The 20,042-nt window shown below is 36.0% G+C and overlaps 2 protein-coding genes across 5 annotated transcripts in view; both read left to right on the top strand.

The window, feature by feature from the left end:
- LOC111507123 (uncharacterized) overlaps nucleotides 1–20,042 on the top strand; it is an 85,715-nt gene that overhangs the window by 28,319 nt on the left and 37,354 nt on the right. For all 3 annotated transcript variants that reach the window (XM_074175141.1, XM_074175140.1, XM_074175142.1), the window contains exons 2-3: nucleotides 8,803–8,924; nucleotides 13,895–14,058. In XM_074175141.1, the coding sequence (XP_074031242.1) occupies nucleotides 8,916–8,924; nucleotides 13,895–14,058 (173 nt within the window). In that variant the 5' untranslated portion in view covers nucleotides 8,803–8,915. The remainder of the gene's footprint in view (nucleotides 1–8,802; nucleotides 8,925–13,894; nucleotides 14,059–20,042) is intronic.
- On the top strand, nucleotides 9,330–11,499 carry LOC141482188 (uncharacterized). Of its 2 annotated transcripts, none has more exons than XM_074175143.1 (2): nucleotides 9,330–9,600; nucleotides 10,840–11,499. In XM_074175143.1, the coding sequence occupies exons 1-2, from the start codon at nucleotides 9,436–9,438 to the stop codon at nucleotides 11,386–11,388; spliced, it is 714 nt and encodes a 237-aa protein (XP_074031244.1). In that variant the 5' UTR covers nucleotides 9,330–9,435; the 3' UTR covers nucleotides 11,389–11,499. The 2 variants fall into 2 exon arrangements, 1 of the variants encoding a protein (XP_074031244.1); XR_012465401.1 differs by lacking the exon at nucleotides 9,330–9,600 and adding an exon at nucleotides 10,640–10,779 and having other exon boundaries at nucleotides 10,840–10,979.

The following is a 20,042-nucleotide window of genomic DNA, read 5'->3' on the forward strand; positions in this document are numbered from 1 at the left end:
AATATAGTGGTACTGAGAAACAATGATGAAAAGATAACGTTATTTTATGAACGCGCCTTTACCCCTGCGGCTAGCTCCCCAGTTGGAATATTTAAAAATCCTTTCTTCTTGCACATTTACAACATAAAAATAACCTACATACATACACAATTTCAGCCCCCGGAGAAACTGTAATAAAAAGGTAATTTTCATATGTAAACGCGTTTCTTTTACCCCCACGGGGGGCGCCCCAGTTGGAATATCTCAAAATCCTTTCTTAGTGTTTATCTAAGACCTAAAAAGCACCTATATACCAAATTTTAGCTTCTTAGGATTTACCTGTACGGAGAAACAGAGATGAATGTGTGAGTACTGAGTGAGTGACTTTCGCATTTATAAGTATAGACTTTTATCTTATTTTCTACTTCCAATGAGTTATTCTCCTCTGAGAGTCGGTAATAATTTTTATACGAATGAAACCAAATCAATCATAATTAGTAAGAATCATAAACTGAAATCAATTGACTATGAAAAGCTTCAACTCGAAGTGGAGGGAGACAAAATTGAATGGATGTCAGAATTCAAGTATTTAGGCTTCGTGTTGGATGAATCACTAACACTCAATGCACACTGTGACTATATTTGAAAAAAGATATCAGAAAAACTATTTTTTTCTCCAGGATTTCATTGGAAGTTGCCATGTTTTCAAAAATAAAAATATACAGCCTCATTTTGATTATTGTTCCACTCTGCTTTATCTTTTAGATAAAAACAATATACAGAAGTTACAGAAACTGCAAAATCGAGGTTTAAGAATCATCTTAGAATGTAATAGATACACTCCCATTCAATGCATGCTGAGTGCCTTCAAGTGGTATGATGTGGCAGATAGACTGTATTACTCAAGTATGATATCTATAAAATAACCAGAAATTTATTACCAAAATATTTTGATTCCCTCATTACGTACAATAATCAAATTCATGACTACAACACAAGAACCACCAATCAATTCTACATTTTCAGGACAAGAACAAAGCAATCTATGAAATCGTTGTTTTTCAAAGGATTGAATGATTTCAACTAATTAACATACCACATTGAAGATAATGTTACTTTATATTAATTCAAGGCTCAGTTGAAAATATATATTACATCACGTACTCTATGAATTTTCGTAATTTTTTTAATTTTTATGTTTCACATCATCGAATTGTTTTATTGGTTCGAGCTTTTATGTGTTCTGTATACATTGTGTTATATCGTGTTACATTGTGATATGTTGAATATTTCATTATCTACCCACTCGAATAATTGTTTTTATGCCCTAGTATAATTGTAATATGGAACTAACTATTCTGAATACTCCTGATTTGTTCTGTGTTATGTCTTTATCAGATGAAACTTCAAGGAAAAATTCCACAAGACTATTTACATAAATATTGCAAAATACTTAAAAAAGTGATTAGAGAGTCAAAAAAATTGTGTGACAACCAGTTTATTAATAACGCTACCAATAAAGGGAAAGCAGTGTGGACATTGGTACAAAAGTACACAGAAAAGAAGAACGTTTCAATTCTAAGAAATATTGATAAAGAAGAAAAAGATAAAAAATTAATCTTAAATAAAGTAAATAGCTTCTATATAAATCAATGTTCTAAGTCTATCGTCATGTCAACAAATGAACATACAAGTTTACATCCAATAAATATAACCCTATTTCTTGCACCAACAACTGAACATGAAGTAATCTCTACAATAATGTCACTAAAAAATCTAAAATCGGTTGGCTATGACGAAATCCCGGTAAAACTCTTGAAATATGTTGCACGTGAACTATCAACACCCCTAGCAATTATTATAAACATGATGCTTAATAAAGGAATATTTCCTGACAAATTAAAAATAGCTCATATAAAAGCAATCTTCAGAAAGGGTGACAAGGATCAAATAAAAAATTACAGACCTATAGCATTACTATCAAATATTAGTAAGATTTTTGAAAGAATCATATATAATCGTCTTATATCCTACCTTGAAACATTCGAACTATTAAGTGATACACAAAACGGTTTTCGAAAGGGTAAATCGACAACAAGAGCAATATATCAAGCTTTATGTTCAGTCATAAATAGTCAAAACAACAAGAAACATAGCTTAATGATTAACTTAGATCTTTCAAAAGCTTTTGACAATGTCAATCATAAAACATTGCTAAATAAACTTGAGGCTTATGGAATCAGGGGAACCTCAGCTAACTTGATAGAATCATACTTATATAATAGAAAACAGTACGTGGTCGAAAAATGTCACATCACAAATGAGGTTATAAGGTCTGATGAACTAACAATAATTAGAGGGGTACCACAAGGATTAATTCTAGGTCCATTGATGTACATTTTCTATACCAATGAACTACAAATGGACAACAACTTAAACACTATACAATTTGCTGATGACACAACCGTTATCCTTGAAGAACAAAATGGAGATGACTTGGAAAGAAATGTGTTCGATGCTTTAAGTACCCTGGAAGCTTGGTTTGCACAAAATCACCTAAAGCTGAACCCTAATAAAACACAGGCAATCAAATTCTCAGTCAGCTGAAAATGATTATACTTTTTCGGATGGTAAATCAATAATAACAACTAGTAAAAGTTCAAAATTCCTGGGAATTGAGCTAGATTTTAGACTGGATTGGAAATCTCATCTGGATACTTTGTCAGAAAATTTTGCAAGGCATTGCTATGCGCTAAGAGTCATCACTAAAACAATAAATGTTCAAGCGTCAATGTCTGTCTATTATGCACAAGTCCACTCAAGACTTAAATACGGCTTAATTTTTTGGGGTGCATCTGTGAACGTTAAAACAATTTTTTCACTTCAAAAACGTTGCCTTAGAATTATTTATAAATCCAAACAAACTGATAGCTGTAAACCTTTATTCATAGAAAAGAAAGTAATGACCCTATACAGTCAGTATATTCTTGACAGCATAATGTTTATTAAAAGCAATCCAAAGCTTTTTAACGACTTTGATAAAGCACACATTTACCCAACAAGAAATACAGCAGATTTGGTTACTAATATTCCTAATTTTACTTATATTCAGAAAAATATACCGTATACTCTAATAAAAATCTATAACAAACTTCCAAATGCACTAAAAAGCCTCTCTAAAACAACACTCAAAAATAAACTTAAAAACTTTCTTCTAAATAGAGCATACTACTCAACTGATGAATATTTTAAAGATACCATCCCTTCAGATTTTACCTGCTAAAATGTCTCACATTTAATTGATTTCAATTTTTAAATGTTTTTAACTGTATATTTATTACACTGACATGTTCTACACTCATCTGGGCATTTTACTTCATTGTAATTGAACAAATAATAAATAATAAATAAATATGGGACAGTATTTTCAGGAACACATTTCTATTTCTAGCTTTTTAGCTTCCTGTATTTATATATTATTTGAACGTATTTTATTGTTAGAAGAATTTTTATACTATTTTAATATTTTTTATATAGCATTTTTACCTTTTTGGACTTGTATTCATATTAGGATTTCCTATTTTCAAATGAATAAAAAAAATAAAAATAATTTTCGAAGAAACGATTTTTCTAGCCTTTTCTTTTAAGCACCTCAGAAAAAATTTGCATGGGAGTGTATGTGATTTTATTACTAAATGAAAGGAATTTTAAGTCAGAATTTGGTTTACTTTCGGATAGTCGAAAAGTTGACCACTACAGGAACTCATTCCTGGAGTGAGGTTATGGTAGGTAAATGGTAGTGAATGGGTCAATTCGATCTCCACCGCAACCCACAAGGGTGTATTGTGGCTCACACTCGATCAAATAAACCCAGCTTCTTAACGAAGCCGAATAGTTTATATGGTAAGTGATCTTTCAGGTCAGATAGTGAGGGTGCGGCTCTGTCAAACACTGAAAACCTGATTCGCCTTGCAGCGGGGCAGGCACAAAGTATGTTAAATCCGTTAAAATCTGTTTTCCGTAATACACATAGAAGAATCATACGTTAAAACGATAGAGCCCCGTTGAACTGTCATGTTTCTTAAATGACGTATTTTAAGACAACCTGTACACGTTGAAGAATCACACGTTGAAACGATACAGCAACGAAAAAACGCATGCAAAGCAATGTATGTTGAAATATCATTGCTGAATACTCTGAAACCCATTGCGTCATTTTCAAACAGTTCTCATTGGGATCGCACGTTAAAACGTTAGTCCCCCGTTGAACTGTTATGTTTTTTCTTAAATGAAACACCCTGTAGACATTAAAGAATCAGACATCAAAATAATAGAGTCCGGTTAAACTGTTCATGTTTTTCCTTAAACGATGTATTTTGATACACCCTGTGCACATTGCAGAATCGCACTAGGAAACGACAGAGCCCCGTTGAATTGCCATGTTTTTGAATGACGTATTTTTGAGAAACCCTGTACATACTGACGTCATGTATTTTTTCAGATGATGAGACACCCTGTAAACCCCGATGGCGACCATGTTTTTTTCTTTTACGTTGGCAGCCGTGTTTTTTTCTTTAACACTGCACATGGCGTTATTTCTACGTATGCCGTTCAGACCTCTACGTTCTTCATTGCTTCTATTAGTTAAATTTTCCGTGCCACAGAACCCTCTTTACTCATACTCTGTATCTGTAGGGTAGGGAAGGTGGTGGAACGAAAGCCCCCCATGAGCAGGTTAGCAAACGTTTGCGCTCAAGTGATGATTCACCAAAACCAGAGGCGAAAAAGCCCTGCACGGCTGAATCTAAGGCATCGTCAGGTGTGAAAACCCTCATATAGGAAGGTTGCTGTGGGTGTCAAGGTGGGAATCTTGCAACTAACCTGGACCTAACCTAACCTAACCCATTGTATATTCTCCCGAGGAGTTGTCCTAATAGATCATCGTCAATTCTGTCATTTCCAGGAAGGTGGACAGGTCACTAGGAGACATTTCCTTTATATCGACAGGTAGAGTCCAAGACTCGTCGAACACACACTCTCTTTGGTAACCAGGTGTCTCACGGCGGCCTTCGTGAAGGTTTTAAAAGGTGCAGCGACATTACTGTTGTTGCGCGGCTTCTTCAACTTTCTTGGGGTTCATAGTAAGGGCGATTTCCTGCAGGGGCAGCCAGCTCCTTGCCTTTATTGAAGACGGAGCTCTTGGCTCCCGCCGCAGGAAGTGCCCTTGCTATTGTACGTGGAGTGGGGGAGGAGGAAGGTGCACTTATAATTGCTGCCACTCCTGCCTCTTTCGCTCTTCTTCTCCGTTGGCCTCGTCACCGCACATGCGCATACGCCTTGGCCTTTGTATTATATCACGAGGTGATCTGCCATGACCAGCCTTATTCCGAGCGGTAAATTGGGGTGGACATTTCTGTTCATCCCAGCCACTGCCATAGATTGGGGCGAGCATTTCTGTCTAGCCTCGGGATTGGTTTTTGTTTTTTGAGTCTGTTTTTGTATTTCTTTCATTCATGCGTGTTCTCACGAGTAGCAGAGGAAGAGTTGGTCACTCTGGCAGAGCCCCGCATTACCAGAGGAAGGCTGATTACAATGAAGTTTCGCACGGTTCCCCAAAGGGATCGCAAAAGCTTTTGGAGAGGTTTGGTTTCCTTTCAACCTACTTATTTCTGCCACTGACCAGTTGTCCGGTGACACATTGGCTTCCTGGACAGGGCTTCCTAGACAGGGCTCCCAGTCCCCTGGCTGTTCCCTTAATCGCCACCTAGGGACGCGCCCGATAGGTAGCCCAACCCACGGGGTATTCCATCATTTTCCAAACATAGGCGACACACACTGTCTTCCGACAGTTCGAGTCCCTGCATATGATGATTCAGACGACAGTGGCCTGTGACGACGACTGTTAGACATCCTAGTTCATCTCTACAGTACTCCGACAACTGTTTTGTTTCAAGCTTCGAAGGGTGAGCCAATCCTAGAAGATTCTGCCAGAAGTCTATAAATCTTCTTGTCATCCAGGTGTTCAATCGTTGTTTGGCAAAGCCTAAAGCGATACCAATGACAGGTTCTGGTCCGATGAAGCTGCTTGCAGCACCCTCCTTCGCAAGGTAGTCAGCAACCTCATTGCCTTCTAGGCCAGTACTGTCAGGAATCCAGACCAGAGACAATTTGTTGAGTCTTCCTATTGAGGAGAATCGTTTTTAGTAATTTGCTACCAATTGAGACGCTGCTCGATGGGAGCCATTAGCATCCAACGCCACTTGACTGTCCGAGAATATATTCATTGACTTGTGTATGAGGTTGGGTTCTGTCAATCTCTCCGCATACAACTCAATAGCAATTTGTATACAGTTAACTCCTGAAATTGATTGCTTCCTTCCTTCCTTTGGAAGATTCCCACATTTTTTTGTATCAAGATGGAGTAGTAGAAAGTCAAAAACTCATTTTTATTCCATATGTGTGATTGATGACTTGTTTATTTTGTGATAATTCATGATCATTTTGATGAAATAAATAAAAACACTTCTGTCTAATCACTACTAATCAATTTTATTTATTCGACCGGTTTCGGCTTTGACCCCCTTATCAAGTATAAAACTACGTAAGATAGTACAGGTAGTTAAACGAATCATGGTGCCAACAAGGGGTTGGTAAACTTATAAATTCAATAAAGGAGACCTACATGAATCGAGTTGTCGTTTAGGGGTATATATTTCTGGTTTTTAATTGATTTGTGAATTTCCATGGCTTCCAACAAATTAATTTTTTTTCCTTTCCACATATGTGTAGGATTTTGAAGTTATCTTTACTTATTTTGTGTTTTGATTCTTGAAGATATTCATACATTGTAGATTTTTTGTCCAAACAGACGTGTTCACGGAGCCTTACGTCAAAATTTCTACCGATTTTGCCTGTATATACTGCAGAGCATTCGCCACACTCTATTCTATACAGTGCATTTCTTTAATGCCCCCCCTTTAATTTTTTGAACGGGTCAACTCGAAAAATTAAAATTTGGGATAATGAAATTAATGCAAGAATACTTTATTTTGAAGTGAAATTGACAAATGACACTTTCAAGATGGCGAGTGGGCGTCATCTGGGAAATAAAACTAAATAGAAAGGGAGGTCTTGTGACACATCATTTTGAAACTCCTGACGAATACTTCACAACCCTAGAATATGAAGTCAATATCTTCACCTACTACAAAATGATGAAACATTTAATACTTTCCTGAAGGCAAACACATTAATATTAATATTTCTAGAAATATTCCTTTTTATCTGCCATATGGCAATTCCAACAACCCGATAAGGTTTGTTGAGTTATTTTTTGTTTATAAAAACGACAAAAAATGTCAGTACGACAATGAACATCATTGTTCAATTATAATATTATCATTTAGTTTTCCCAATATCCAGAAAAAATAAACGCTTGGGCAGGAATATTGGGAAACCATATTGTAGGATCTCTATTTATTTATCAAAATTTAACATGGGAATTGTATTTGACAATGCTGGAAACTACTGTTCACCCCCTCATCACTGAAATCGTCGAAGCGAATCCTAATGAATTCGAGCACCACTAACAAGATGGAGCACCACCACATCACTCCGGACAAGTAAGAAACTATTTGGATAGGTACCACTTTTCCCGGTCGTTGGATTGGCCGTCGAGGTCCTACAGAATGGCTAGCCCGCTCGCCAGATTTGACACCTTTAGACTTTTTCATGGGGCTATTTGAAGCAAACGGTGTACGAAACTGAACCTGCTTCAATATTGGATATACGGCAGAGAATAATAATATCAGATGGGCTGTGCAGGCAACCATTTCGAGCATCTTCTGAACTGACCTCAACCTTATTATCTCATATTATGTAGTTGAATGTCAATGTATTTAGACAATTATTAAACGGTTCGCCATTTTGTAGTGGGTGAAGATATTGCCTTCATATTCAAGGGTTGTGAAGTATTCGTCAGGAGCTTCAAAATGATGTGTCACAAGACCCCCCTTTTCATTTAATTTTTTCCCAGATGGCGCCCCGTCGCCATCTTGAAAGTTTCATCTGTCAATTTCACTTCAAAATAAAGTATTCATGCATTAATTTCATTCTCCCAAATTCTAATTCTTTCAGTTAACCCGTTCAAAAAATGAAAAGGAGGGGACATTAAAGAAATGCACTGTATATACCTAATCTCGTTTAAGTTCTGCATCAAACAGAGTTCACCCTAAATTATTATTATTTCGTAGCGGTGCCCTCATTTTTTGAGTTTTATATTACGAGAAAATAAATGATCAACTCAGTTGATGGAACGCCTATCGAAATGAGTGTTAGATTTCTGGTGTGTGTGGGACGATTTTTCTATTACATTTATTTTTTGCCTAGAGGTTTCAATTTTACCTTTCGCAACATAATTTTTTCTGATATTCATTAAATCAATTGGAGAATAAATTTGGGTTTTCTGCAAAAAATCGGCCAACATACTCGTACATGGAGCGTATTTGGATACCCTTTGATACGAGTATTTATTTCTTTGATCACCCTGTAAAATATAATCCAGCAAAACATTTTACATTCTTCTTCTGGAGATCGCACCACAAAACTCTGCGGAAATATAAACATCAATTTTTCAAGGTCCAACAAAACCATTTGGGATTTCCTATGAATGAAAACTATAAAATGAGTAACAAGGAATACTGCGTCGTGAAACATTTTAAACGAATTGTTTATGTCGTAGATACTTTACAGTCCTATCAGTCCAAGTTCATGATAAACAAAAGATATCGAAGATTCCAACTGTGATATTCTTATCTGTTTCAGCCAACTGTCTTCCAATTTTTCTGGCTAATGACGAATTGAGGTTTCGCCGAATAAGGTGCAATGCAACGGTATTATGCTACTGCGCTAGCAACAATACCAATCTTCCCGTACTTATGACTACTGTAAGTATTATTGAAATTTTGTTAATTTTAATGAAATGATGGATGTTTACACAATATTCATGCACTCGAGTAAATACTGTTATGCCCCGTTCCCACGGGGCGTGGCACGCTGGCGTGACTCACGCATTCGTGGAAGACGACCCGTCTGAACGATGTGTAGTGAGTTTGCCTCAGTAGCCTCCGGAAGCGTGGAGAGTCCACGACCGCTCACGCTCCATATCAAACGTGTTTGATTTTGAAGCTTGAACACGACAGTTGCCAACCAGATTTTGACGAGTCGAAACGTCTTTATTTAGTGGGTTGATTAGTAGAGGGTTTTTTTTTTAGTTGTGAGCGATTTATTTATAAGTGGGTAAAATGTCTGAGCCTAGAGTAGTAAAGTTACAGGACAACGAGACAATTAAAGTAAATTGAATTGTATGCTAGTGAGAGAGTGCTGTATGATTCGACTTGCAAAGACTACAAGGACAGGGATTTAAGATTGGCCGCAGCGAAGAGAATTAGCGAAGCAATGGGGATTAACGGATTTGGACCGAAAGAGGTTATTACTAAATTTAAGAATCTTAGAAGTTCATACTGTCAAGAGCTGAAGAAAATAGCTGATACTGGAAGATCTGGAAGTGGAACTGACGATGTATACGTACCGAAGGTCATTTGGTTCGAGAACATGAATTTGGTAAGTAAAATTCAATAATTACTCAATTTTACGTCAACGTAATTTTTGTGCACTTCATTTAGCACGTCGTTGATATATTTATCTACGCTAACTTTAATCACCTAGCCAAAATATTATGAAATATACTATTGAGTATACCAATTTAATTAACATTTTAATTAATTGAACATATTTAGTAAGATTAAAATTCGTATAGACAAAAGTTTTCAAAAGTAATTTTATAAAATATTAGGAGTGGCATATTTGAACTGCAGTAATACTCCAGAATATATTTGAGTTTTAATGTAAATAATATTTTGGAATAGGTGTTATGTTAACAAATCCTTTACTTTTCAATAAACATGTATTTTCAGACTGTACACCTTTCTTATATAATGCATAGAGTATGTGGTTATTCAGTTGTTGTAGCATTGACTAGTCTATATTGCCAGGGCACAGCTCCCTCGTTGTTGAAGTAATCACGGTACTTGTCTCGAATCTGTTGTGCTTGTTGTTGTGGATTTCTGCTGTTATTTCGCGAAAGGTCCTGCAAGCTGGCAGTTGGGGTTTCACGCCAGGAGCCACGGATGATGCGATGGTTTTCATCTTCGTAGTCTATCAAACCACTGGAAACGTACGTGGGGTTTGTTTTCCGTAACCAATTGTGTAATGAACAACAGGCGAGGACTACATCATCTACCGACTCAATTTTCAATGATATTGGTTTTTCAAAAATTCTGAATTTACTAACAAGAATACCGAAAGTGTTTTCTATCACTCTTCGTGCCCTTGACAGTCGGTAGTTGTAGATTCTCTCCTCTTGGGTCATATTACGCCGACTATAGGGTTTCATCAAATATGTTTTTAAAGGAAATGCATCATCTTCTACAATGACAAAGTCTCTTGGCATATTTAAGCAATTCGTCTCCAAAGCTGCGTGTAATGAGCTATTTTGAAAAATGCCACCATCAGAACCTCTTCCTTTAACACCCACGTCAAGATATAGAAAATTGTAATTGGCGTCTGCTACCGCCAGTAGTACAATGCTGAAACTGTTCTTGTAGTTGTAAAAATCCGATCCACTGTGTGAAGGGGCTCGTATAATCACATGCTTTCCATCGAGACTTCCTGCACAACCAGGGAAATTCCAGCGCTCTCTGAAGTTATATTCAACGTTCTTCCACTCATCTTCAGTAGATGGTACCTGAAAAATATATAAAATAAATAAAATACAAAATATGTTGTAATTTTCTATTCCAGATGATGCCAGCGAATCCAACTAGTCCACACTCCGTTGGTGATGATCGGCAGGAACACTCTATCGACATCTGCAGCGAAAATACACCAAATACAGCAAGCCATTCCAAGAGTACTGTCACTCCAGATGCTATAAATACTACAGTGCAAAGTGAAAAAATGGAGGAGGCTCCAGCGACACCATATGGTAAACGGAAAACCCCATCTGAACCATCGCCATCACAGAGGAAGAAAATAGCTCAAGATCCCCAAATTAATTTCATGTGTAGTGCCATACAAAAATTGGATGACATTTCAACTCGTGCTGCTCAAATTCCAAAAGAAGACTGCTATGACTATTTTGGAAAATATGTGGCATCTATGCTGCGGAACATAGGACCACCAACTGCAATGAGACTGCAAGACCAAATAACTCGTCTCGTAACACAAACAATGTGCCCACCACCAAATACCTGGAGCCGACCACCCTCATCCAATCAACTATCGAATGACAACACATCCCTTGGTGGCGCAAGTGACTATTCTAATGATTCCACATACGAACTTTTGTAATTAATAATAAGAACATGGTTGATGTTGAGTTGCTAACTAAATATTAACTTGAGTATGTAGGTTAATATAACTATTGTAATTATTAACATCAATTAAACTTACTTTTATGAATTCTTCGAATTCTTTGATGATAGCCTTGCATGTTTCTGGTATAAATTTGCTTATTGTATTTTTCGGTACACGAAACAAATATTCCAAACTTTTGAAAGAGTCCCCAGTAGCTAAGTAGCGGAGCGTAACTTGGAGTTTTATTTTAGGACTCAGAGCTTGCCTCATGTTGGTGTCTGATTTTAAAATATGTTTAGTTACTCGTTCCAGGAGATAATCAAACTGTTCTTCAGACATTCGTAACAAGTTTTTAAAATCTTCATGGTGATTACTCCTTAGCTCGTGGTCAACCAAATTTTGAACCTCCGAACTTCTTTTCAGTATCCACTTCCTCACCCAATAACGCCTTTTCTTCCGTTTTCTTATCTGTCCATGTAACTTTAATCTCTCACCTAAAATAGCACTGAAGGTTGAACACAAAACTGCACAACTTTCAACTAGGAGCTCGTTCATCGCGGTCGGCTTCGCAAGGAAAACTGAATCGTGAATATGACTGTGTGTGAACTGTCCACGACACTCAGCTGGTTCGCTGCCTATCCCTACTCCAGTCGTGAGCCAAGACAGTGAGTACGAAAGAGTGGCACGATTTCGTATTTTTGCCCCGTGGGAACGCAGCTTTACAGTAGGTACACGCCACGACTGATGGCGAGCGATCGCGCAGGTATAGACTCTCCCAACTAAATTACTATTAGGTTACGATAAGCCGTCCAGTGTCGTACCTACAATTAGGGTAACAAATGGAACAGATATGAGTTATTAAAAATTATACAAATATTTTTATTAGTGATTATTTGACCAGGGTTACTGACAACAAAGGAATCGCAATCTCGAGGAAAATATGTTTTCAAAGGCCCAAGAAAAGACACATCTAAAGGCTGTAATCGGTGTGTAGTGTGTGACGGAAATCCTATCATTACTATTCCGTTTTCTCGACAATAGTTGGTACCTTGCAATGAAATGTGGGAAGAATGATTGTCAACCAATAGAAGCACTGGATTTTCGGGTGTGGAGTTTGTATGAGTTTTGAAGTGTTTCAGGTATTTCGGAAATATATCCGTACACATCCAACCGTTTTTGTGAGCAAAATTGTTGAAACCCATAAGACGTTCTATCGATGTAGGCTCGGGAGTTCTGAGACTTGGTTTGAATTTCATCCGAAAAGACTTTATCCAGTCTTTGCCTGCCATTTTTGATGATTTATTAAACCGATGTGAAATGTTGTTCTGCTCTGCATAGTCAAATTCTAGTCTCCCGAGCTGAACTTTTGTAAGCCCGAAAGCTCTTCTGTCGATATCTGTTATATACTTGGCAAGAGACTGACTTTGATCTGAACTGAAAGTATTGCGGTATCTTCCACCACGTTCTGGAAGTGCTGGTCCTTCTCGATGTTTCTTTATATAGCGTCTCAAAGTTGCCTCGGGGATATCGTAGCGTTACGCAGCACTATTGCAAGATTCACCACCATCTACTGCCTCCAACGCTGCAATCAAACTCACTTCGCTGCAGGACCGCCTTTCGGACTTCTTTGTATATTTTTGTGGCACTCTGTGAAATAAAATGAATTTACTGTGCGAAACTTTGTGCATAGGTAAGATGACGACTTTGTGGGTGAGTGCGAAGTTCGTCATCTTACCCGCACCATCTTACCCGTTGAGGTTATGTTTGAAGCCATAAAGCATATTTCCACGACAAACATTATATCGATAATAATTGTAGTGACATGCTATGAAATACATTCATTACTAGTAATTGAGCACAATCAAATGTCAACATACCTTCAACAATTGGGTAGGATGCTTATTTGACACAATGGTTATGTTAGAGCAGATATGCGAGGTACAGTAATTTCCACTGTAGCTGCAAACTGTTCCGCAGCGTTGCGTTCCTAACTTGATTCCCCTAATGTTGGTGAGATGGCGGCACTATGCAGAAAACCTACATTGTTACGTTTGAAGAAATTGCTAGCCGTTCGTCATCTTACCCACTTCAACTTACCCGACTTTCCCCTACATGCTGTATTTAATTTGGAGTGTTATTGTGATTTTGTTATATAGTCGCAATGAAAGGAAACTGCTTATTTTTTCACAATCTGGTGAATTTGGATAATGAAATCATGTGCAATAACAATTCCGCTATCTAGAGCTATTCAGATTTATGTGGATATTGTAAATAGCAAAAAAAGGTTTATTATGATATTGAATCAAACCTGACACTTTTGAAAAAACGTACTGCTTCTATAGAAGTTTTATGAGCATATTCTCTTAGTTCATTGAAAGGTACTATAGCAAATTATAAAAAGATTTCTCAAAAAGATGCTAACTTTTGCAAAATTCATGAAATATTCATTACCACATATACACAAAATTTGTTTTGTGATACATATTTTTTTTGTTGACAGCAATTAGTAGAGAATAAATGTGATGGGGGCCAATGGACCTGTTCACCCCCTAAAGAGTGTTGCAAGCAAGGGTGCTGTTACATATTCGCTCCGTCAATTTTCAAAGGATCCCCTTCTTCGATTCAACATGGATCTGTGTTCAATCCACTGTTTTTAGGACATTGGTAAGTTGAAAATCTGAATTGAAAAGTATGCAATAATCACGTATCTTTACATTTTTTTTTAAAACTACAGTCTGAACTATTCGTACATTGATGAAGAAACGAGATGACTTCAATCATTTTAATATCAATTTCAAACGATTCTTATTATCTTCAAACTATTAATGACCCAATAGCTACCTACCTATTACAAATCTATAAATAGTCATAATATTTTAAGATATTTAAAAATTCTTTTTGTTTATTCCTTTGCGTACTAGGCGACATTTTTGAGGTTAAGTGGAAGAGCAATTGAATGATGACTTGTCATCATGTAAATTGAACTTCGCCTTTTGTCTTCTTATATGAATGAACTGTACATGATTAATTTGATTTGAATGTATTAGAAGATAATAAAGACGGTATTATTATTATTATTATGTTAGCTGTGAACCGAATACGGCAGATGAATTATTTTTAGTTTTATGGCACATACGCTGTCTGTTCAAAAAATAAAGCGATTTTTCATTTTCGACAAAAAATATTCATTCATTCGTCAATTTCTATTTTATTCTCTTCAAAGTAGTTCCCTTCATATACAGTGTGTGAAAGTCAAATGGAATAAATTCATTATTTTGGTTACTGTACATATTAAAAAAATCCCGAAATACGTCAAATGTAAATTATAATTTGACATTATTCAACGTGAAAATGCTACCCCTATACCTTCAACCTCCTTCTAATGACAGGTAAAAACCCCAATTTTATAAATGGAAAGTATAGGTTTGTGATTTATCGTTTGGAAGGTCTCTTCATTCTCTATTCAAAAATGTTATCTCATTAAAGTGTATTGCAACAATTAAGATAAAATAAATTAAAATCATGTGGTTACCGAAATTCGATAAAATACACTAAAAAACTAAAATGTAATACAAAACGTAATGAAATGTAGAATACGAAACAGCACTATGGATGTTAACGAAGTAGATGTTAAAAATCTTCACCGCGAACGTCTTGGCTACATGCTTATCTCAAATAAAACTGTCTTCTAACATTATTTAACGTATCAGGCGTGACCGACCTAATCGCAAGCGTTATTCGTTTTTTTAAGTCATTCAAATCTGAAGGTTTAGTTCTGTACACATTGCTTTTTACATATCCAATAAAAAAAATCTGATAATAAATGATCAAGTGATCAAGTGATTGGGAAATGTTGTATCGAGGTATTGCCGGTTAACTTGGTAATGTGGTGGTGCTCTATTCTGCTGAAACCATATCGAATTCACCGGAACGTGAGGGTTTCCTGGATCAGGATATAAATTTGCTAAACTTGGAATGACATCATTTTGAAGTAGTGCCAAATAATTATCGCCATTCAAGTTGCCTTTAATGAAAACGGGACCAATGATATGGTTTCCTACAATCCCTGCCCAAACAATAACATTTTGCGTGTGTTATTCTCTCATCCAGTGAGGATTTTCCGTTGACCAGTAGCGGTAATTTTGCGGATTAGCATGACCTTTAAGAGACAAAGTACACTCCTCAGAAAACATAACGTCTTCTAATTGGATGATATTGTTATCCAACATGTCCATCATTTGCCCACAAAAATAAGTTCTTCTATCAAAATCGTTTTCCATGAGGTCCTGAGTAGGTATCATTTTATAGGGATGCATTTTATTTTCTTTTAATATATTTACTATCGATGTGTGGCTAACATTGAATGTAGTGGATGCCTGTCTTCTCGATGTATGTGGGTTTTCCTCAAACTCAAGCATCACATCTAATTTGAGTTCATCACTCATTGCATTGGCAGCTGTTTTTTTTATCTGCCCCACATGTCCAAGCTCGCGAAACTGCTTCTCTATTTTGCTTATTGTTCTTTGAGATTTGGGCGGTAAATTAAGACGTTTCTCATGAAATAGACGAGCTACTTCCTGTTGTGATCGGGTTTTATCTCCGTAACCAATCATTTGTAAAACTGTTATTTTATGCATTTCCGTTAATCCATTTGTCAGACTTGAACTTAGCGGACTTTAAACGTAAATTGAAATACTGACAACTAATGTTGTACCATAGAAAACAAGTTGATAAGGCGTTTTAAACTAACGTTGCCACGGACATTATCTACAGTTTTTTAAGGATACCATCTGAAAAGAATTTTGCTATGGTTTTTGCTTACTTTCTTACCATCAATACCTCAACATGAAATAAGTTTTGAGTATATTGCAATAAGTTTTGAGTGTATTTTATCGAATTTCGGTAACTACATGATTTTAATTTATTTAATCTTAATTCTTTCAACAAACTTGAAAGCGATAACATTTTTGAAAGGATATATCACAAACCTATACTTCCCATTTAAAAAATTGTCAATCGACGGGGGTTGGAGGTAGTGGTAGCATTTTTCCGTTGAAGTATGTCAAATTATAAATTAAATTTGACGTGTTGTCGGGATTTTGTTAAAATATGAACCGTAATCGAAATGATGAATCTATTCCATTTTGCTTTTAAACACTGCACAATTCAGCGTTTTTTTCCCAATGCTTGGATCAGTTGTAATATGCACTTTTTAGTATGTCCTTGAGTTCTCTTAGTGATTCGAGTTTTATCTCCTCAATCGTCGCAAAACACCGTCCTTTCACGGGTAATTTCAATCTTGGAAACAGGAAGAAGTCGTAGGAGGCCAAATCTGGTGAATACGATGGCTTAGGCATGATAATGGTGTTGTTTTTGGCAAAAAAATTGCTTCAATAATGAAGATGAATCGTAAAATGAAATTTAGTTCCAGAAGATTTCTCTGAACTGTTCACAACATGGTAATTTATATACACTGTCTGTTCAAAAAACGAAATGAATTTTCAGTTTCCTCAAAAAATATTCATTCATTCTTTAATTTATATTTTGTTTCCTTCGAAGTGGTCTTCCTATATATAATATAGTCGTGCCAACGTCTTTTTAAATCCTCGAAGCAGTTCTGATATGCACTTTTTGGAAAGTCCTTGACCTCTTCACTGATTCGGTTTTAATCTCCTCAATCATCGCAAAACGCCCTCCTTTCATGAGTCTCTTCAATCATGGGAACAGAAAAAAGTCGCAGGGGGACAAATCTGGTGAATACGGTGGCTATAGCTTGATTACGGGGTTGTTTTTGGCCAAAAAATACGAACAACCAATGACCAGTGAGCAGGTGCATTGAGTCATGAATTGTTTTTTCACAATACCGGACGTTTTCTTTGTGTTGCTTCTCGCAAACGGCGCATAATTTCAAGATAATACTCCTTATTGCCCGTACGCCCATATGGCAAGCACTCCTGATGCACTACGCCACGGTAATCGAAGGAAACAGAAAGCAAAACCTTGACATTTGATCGAACTTGGCGTGCATTTCTTTGACTTGGCTCTTCTGAGTTCTTTTTCATTGAGACGATTGGACTTTAGTTTCGATGTGATAACCATATACCCATGATTCGTCACCAGTCATGACGCTGTTAAGCAAACCTATAACGCTGCTCACGTCATTCATGCGATGGTTTTTTTTCGTCAAAACGTTTACGAAAAAATTGTATGTCATGAGCCAATCGATATGCCGACATCCTGAGAAACTTCTCCAATAGTGATTCGACGATTCTTCATAACAATTTTTTCTGACTCAAAGTACAATCACCGTATACCACTGTCAACATTTCAAGTGTTTTTTGAGCATTTGATTTTATTTTTCACACAAAATTTGATGCAGATTTTTTTATCTATTTTTTCGATAGCAGAAAATCGCCGAACACGCAAAACACTTTCAACTTTTATGCCTCTTACTAACAAACTAAACAGCTGAAACTCTCTAATCGAATGTACGTAGTCCAGGAAATTTGAACATTCACCTTATTTTTTGAACAGTCCAGTATGCCTTTTTAGTTGTTCCTTCCACTTATACCATAACTTCATTATTTGTTGCATTACACCACTTATTTGTGTTATATTGTCAAGTTCTTCCTTTTTGTAGATTTAGAAAAATATGTTACGTATTTCTTTGGGATTGAATGAAAAAATGTTGATCTGAATTTTCACAGTCATAGAGGGCCATATTTTATAAGATATTCAATAGAAATCTGAATTTTATACTCTGGGTTCTAAGAATGAACATTGTCATGTTATTCAAAAAACATTTGACAGTTTACAAAACCCCGACACGTGTATAGATGAATTATGTATAGTGCGGTCCGTGTAAGAAGATTAGATTCATCCTTCAATGAAACGAATTGACGTCTATTACTGATGAAGGCGATGATATGATTTACCTGTGTAGATGAACGAAAATATAATATTCAACTTGATTTCAACATGAGCGATTCTAGGTAAAACATTTTTATGAAATAAATCATATACAAATAATACCATATACATTGTTGATGTGAAGTATTCAGAGGATATAAATACAAGTTCGTTTTTCAAAATCGTTACTATGATCTCTTTTCACCACTCAAGTAAACTATAGAAATAGTCGGTGTTTTTCTTGTCTTTATAATACCTTCTGGAATTTTATTCATCTCAAATTCTGTTTAGTTCAAGATGTGGGAGTAACTTCAAAATCGAATTTTCTGTTTAATAAAACAAAAAATTACCAATTGTGAAATGAGGAAAACAAATTAAGTATCACGGAAGTTGTCCAAACAAAATTCAAGTGAACCAGTAACGTATTATGTAATAATATTCCAGATAACAAAACATTACGAATGTTTCTTTCAGACTGGAAAACTATTGGATTGAATTTCAAAAGTTCTCTATGTTTTTATTTTATTTAAATAGCGGAACGGAAAGTGTTTGGACCAATAATGTACATGAACGTAACCAATTTCACGCCACGTCGATTGTCTCTGAAAGATTTCAGTGAATAAAAATACAAATCAGACACTTCAGAATGTCCCAATGTCCCATAGATATTTGAACAGCACTAAATCAAGATTTCATTGGACTATGAAATGAATATTTCCGGATGAATATAAAATAGGAAATAGTTGGATTTTAATTTGAACTTGAAAATTCACAGCAAGCATACGAGAATAGGATGAGAAAGTAGGTATATAGCAAAAAACCTCAAGCAATGAGGTTTGAATCTTTGGTAATTTTTTGGTTGATTTCGAAACTTTTGAAGTAAATAGAAGAGTTTGACAATAATATCGGGTCAGTGATTTTTTTCTGTAGGAACAAAAGTAATTTAGATTGATTCACAATTTCAATTCGTGAATGGGCTGACCCGTTATTTGATGAAAATTGATAACACTACGAGTATTTCTACCGAAACTAGTGAGTTTGATCTTCTTCTTGGAGATTATCACTTGGTGATTGAAACACGTGTTGAGGTGTTGAAAATAACAGTTTGGTGTTGGGATTAAACAATTATATTAAGTAAAAAATACCGAAATTACAATGAAATAAAACACAAGTAACAATTGATAATTGAACAATCAACAAGAAACGTTAATTATTCAAGCTGATATCATTCACAAGGAGAAACATTGGGTTAGGAGAAAATTCAAAGAAGCCGCATATATGTTATCCAACAACGCATTTACCCAAGCTAGCGTAGAGATACGCAACATATGGAAACCCATAATAAAGCGGGAAACGGCCAACTCCCGCCAAACGCTCAGCTCCCGCTAAAACGGCGAAGAGGAGAAAGGGAAGAGGGGATAGGTAAAAGCACTCGCATGACCTATAAATAGTCATCTCTCGGAGGAATGAGTCCAGTCATCACCCGAAGACGATTGTGGGTACTAACAATCGAAACGTTGTGAAGTAACTTAGCTTGAAATCTTTCAATTTCTAATTTTCATTTCTCGGTAATTGGGATTTCCAGGGATTTCAAATCATATTAGACATTGAAAGTCCGAACTAATGGAATGCATTACATAAATCCTCTGATTGTTATTGACATTTCACTTGTTAAGCCTTTATCATTCATTTTTCCTTCTCATTGATTTCAAATTATAACGAAAAATCAATTTCAGTAC

Source organism: Leptinotarsa decemlineata, unplaced genomic scaffold (genome assembly GCF_025532065.1).
Source record: "Leptinotarsa decemlineata unplaced genomic scaffold, Ldec_3_MD MMD2_tig00000882_RagTag_RagTag, whole genome shotgun sequence".
NCBI classification, from domain to species: domain Eukaryota; kingdom Metazoa; phylum Arthropoda; class Insecta; order Coleoptera; family Chrysomelidae; genus Leptinotarsa; species Leptinotarsa decemlineata.

What these genes read in the sequence shown, in the direction of transcription:
- LOC141482188 (XM_074175143.1), top strand. Translation starts at nt 9,436, where the DNA reads ATGGGGATTAACGGATTTGGACCGAAAGAGGTTATTACTAAATTTAAG. An exon ending in GGTTCGAGAACATGAATTTG is followed by an intron (nt 9,601 to 10,839) that starts GTAAGTAAAATT and finishes TTTCTATTCCAG; the next exon opens with ATGATGCCAGCGAATCCAAC.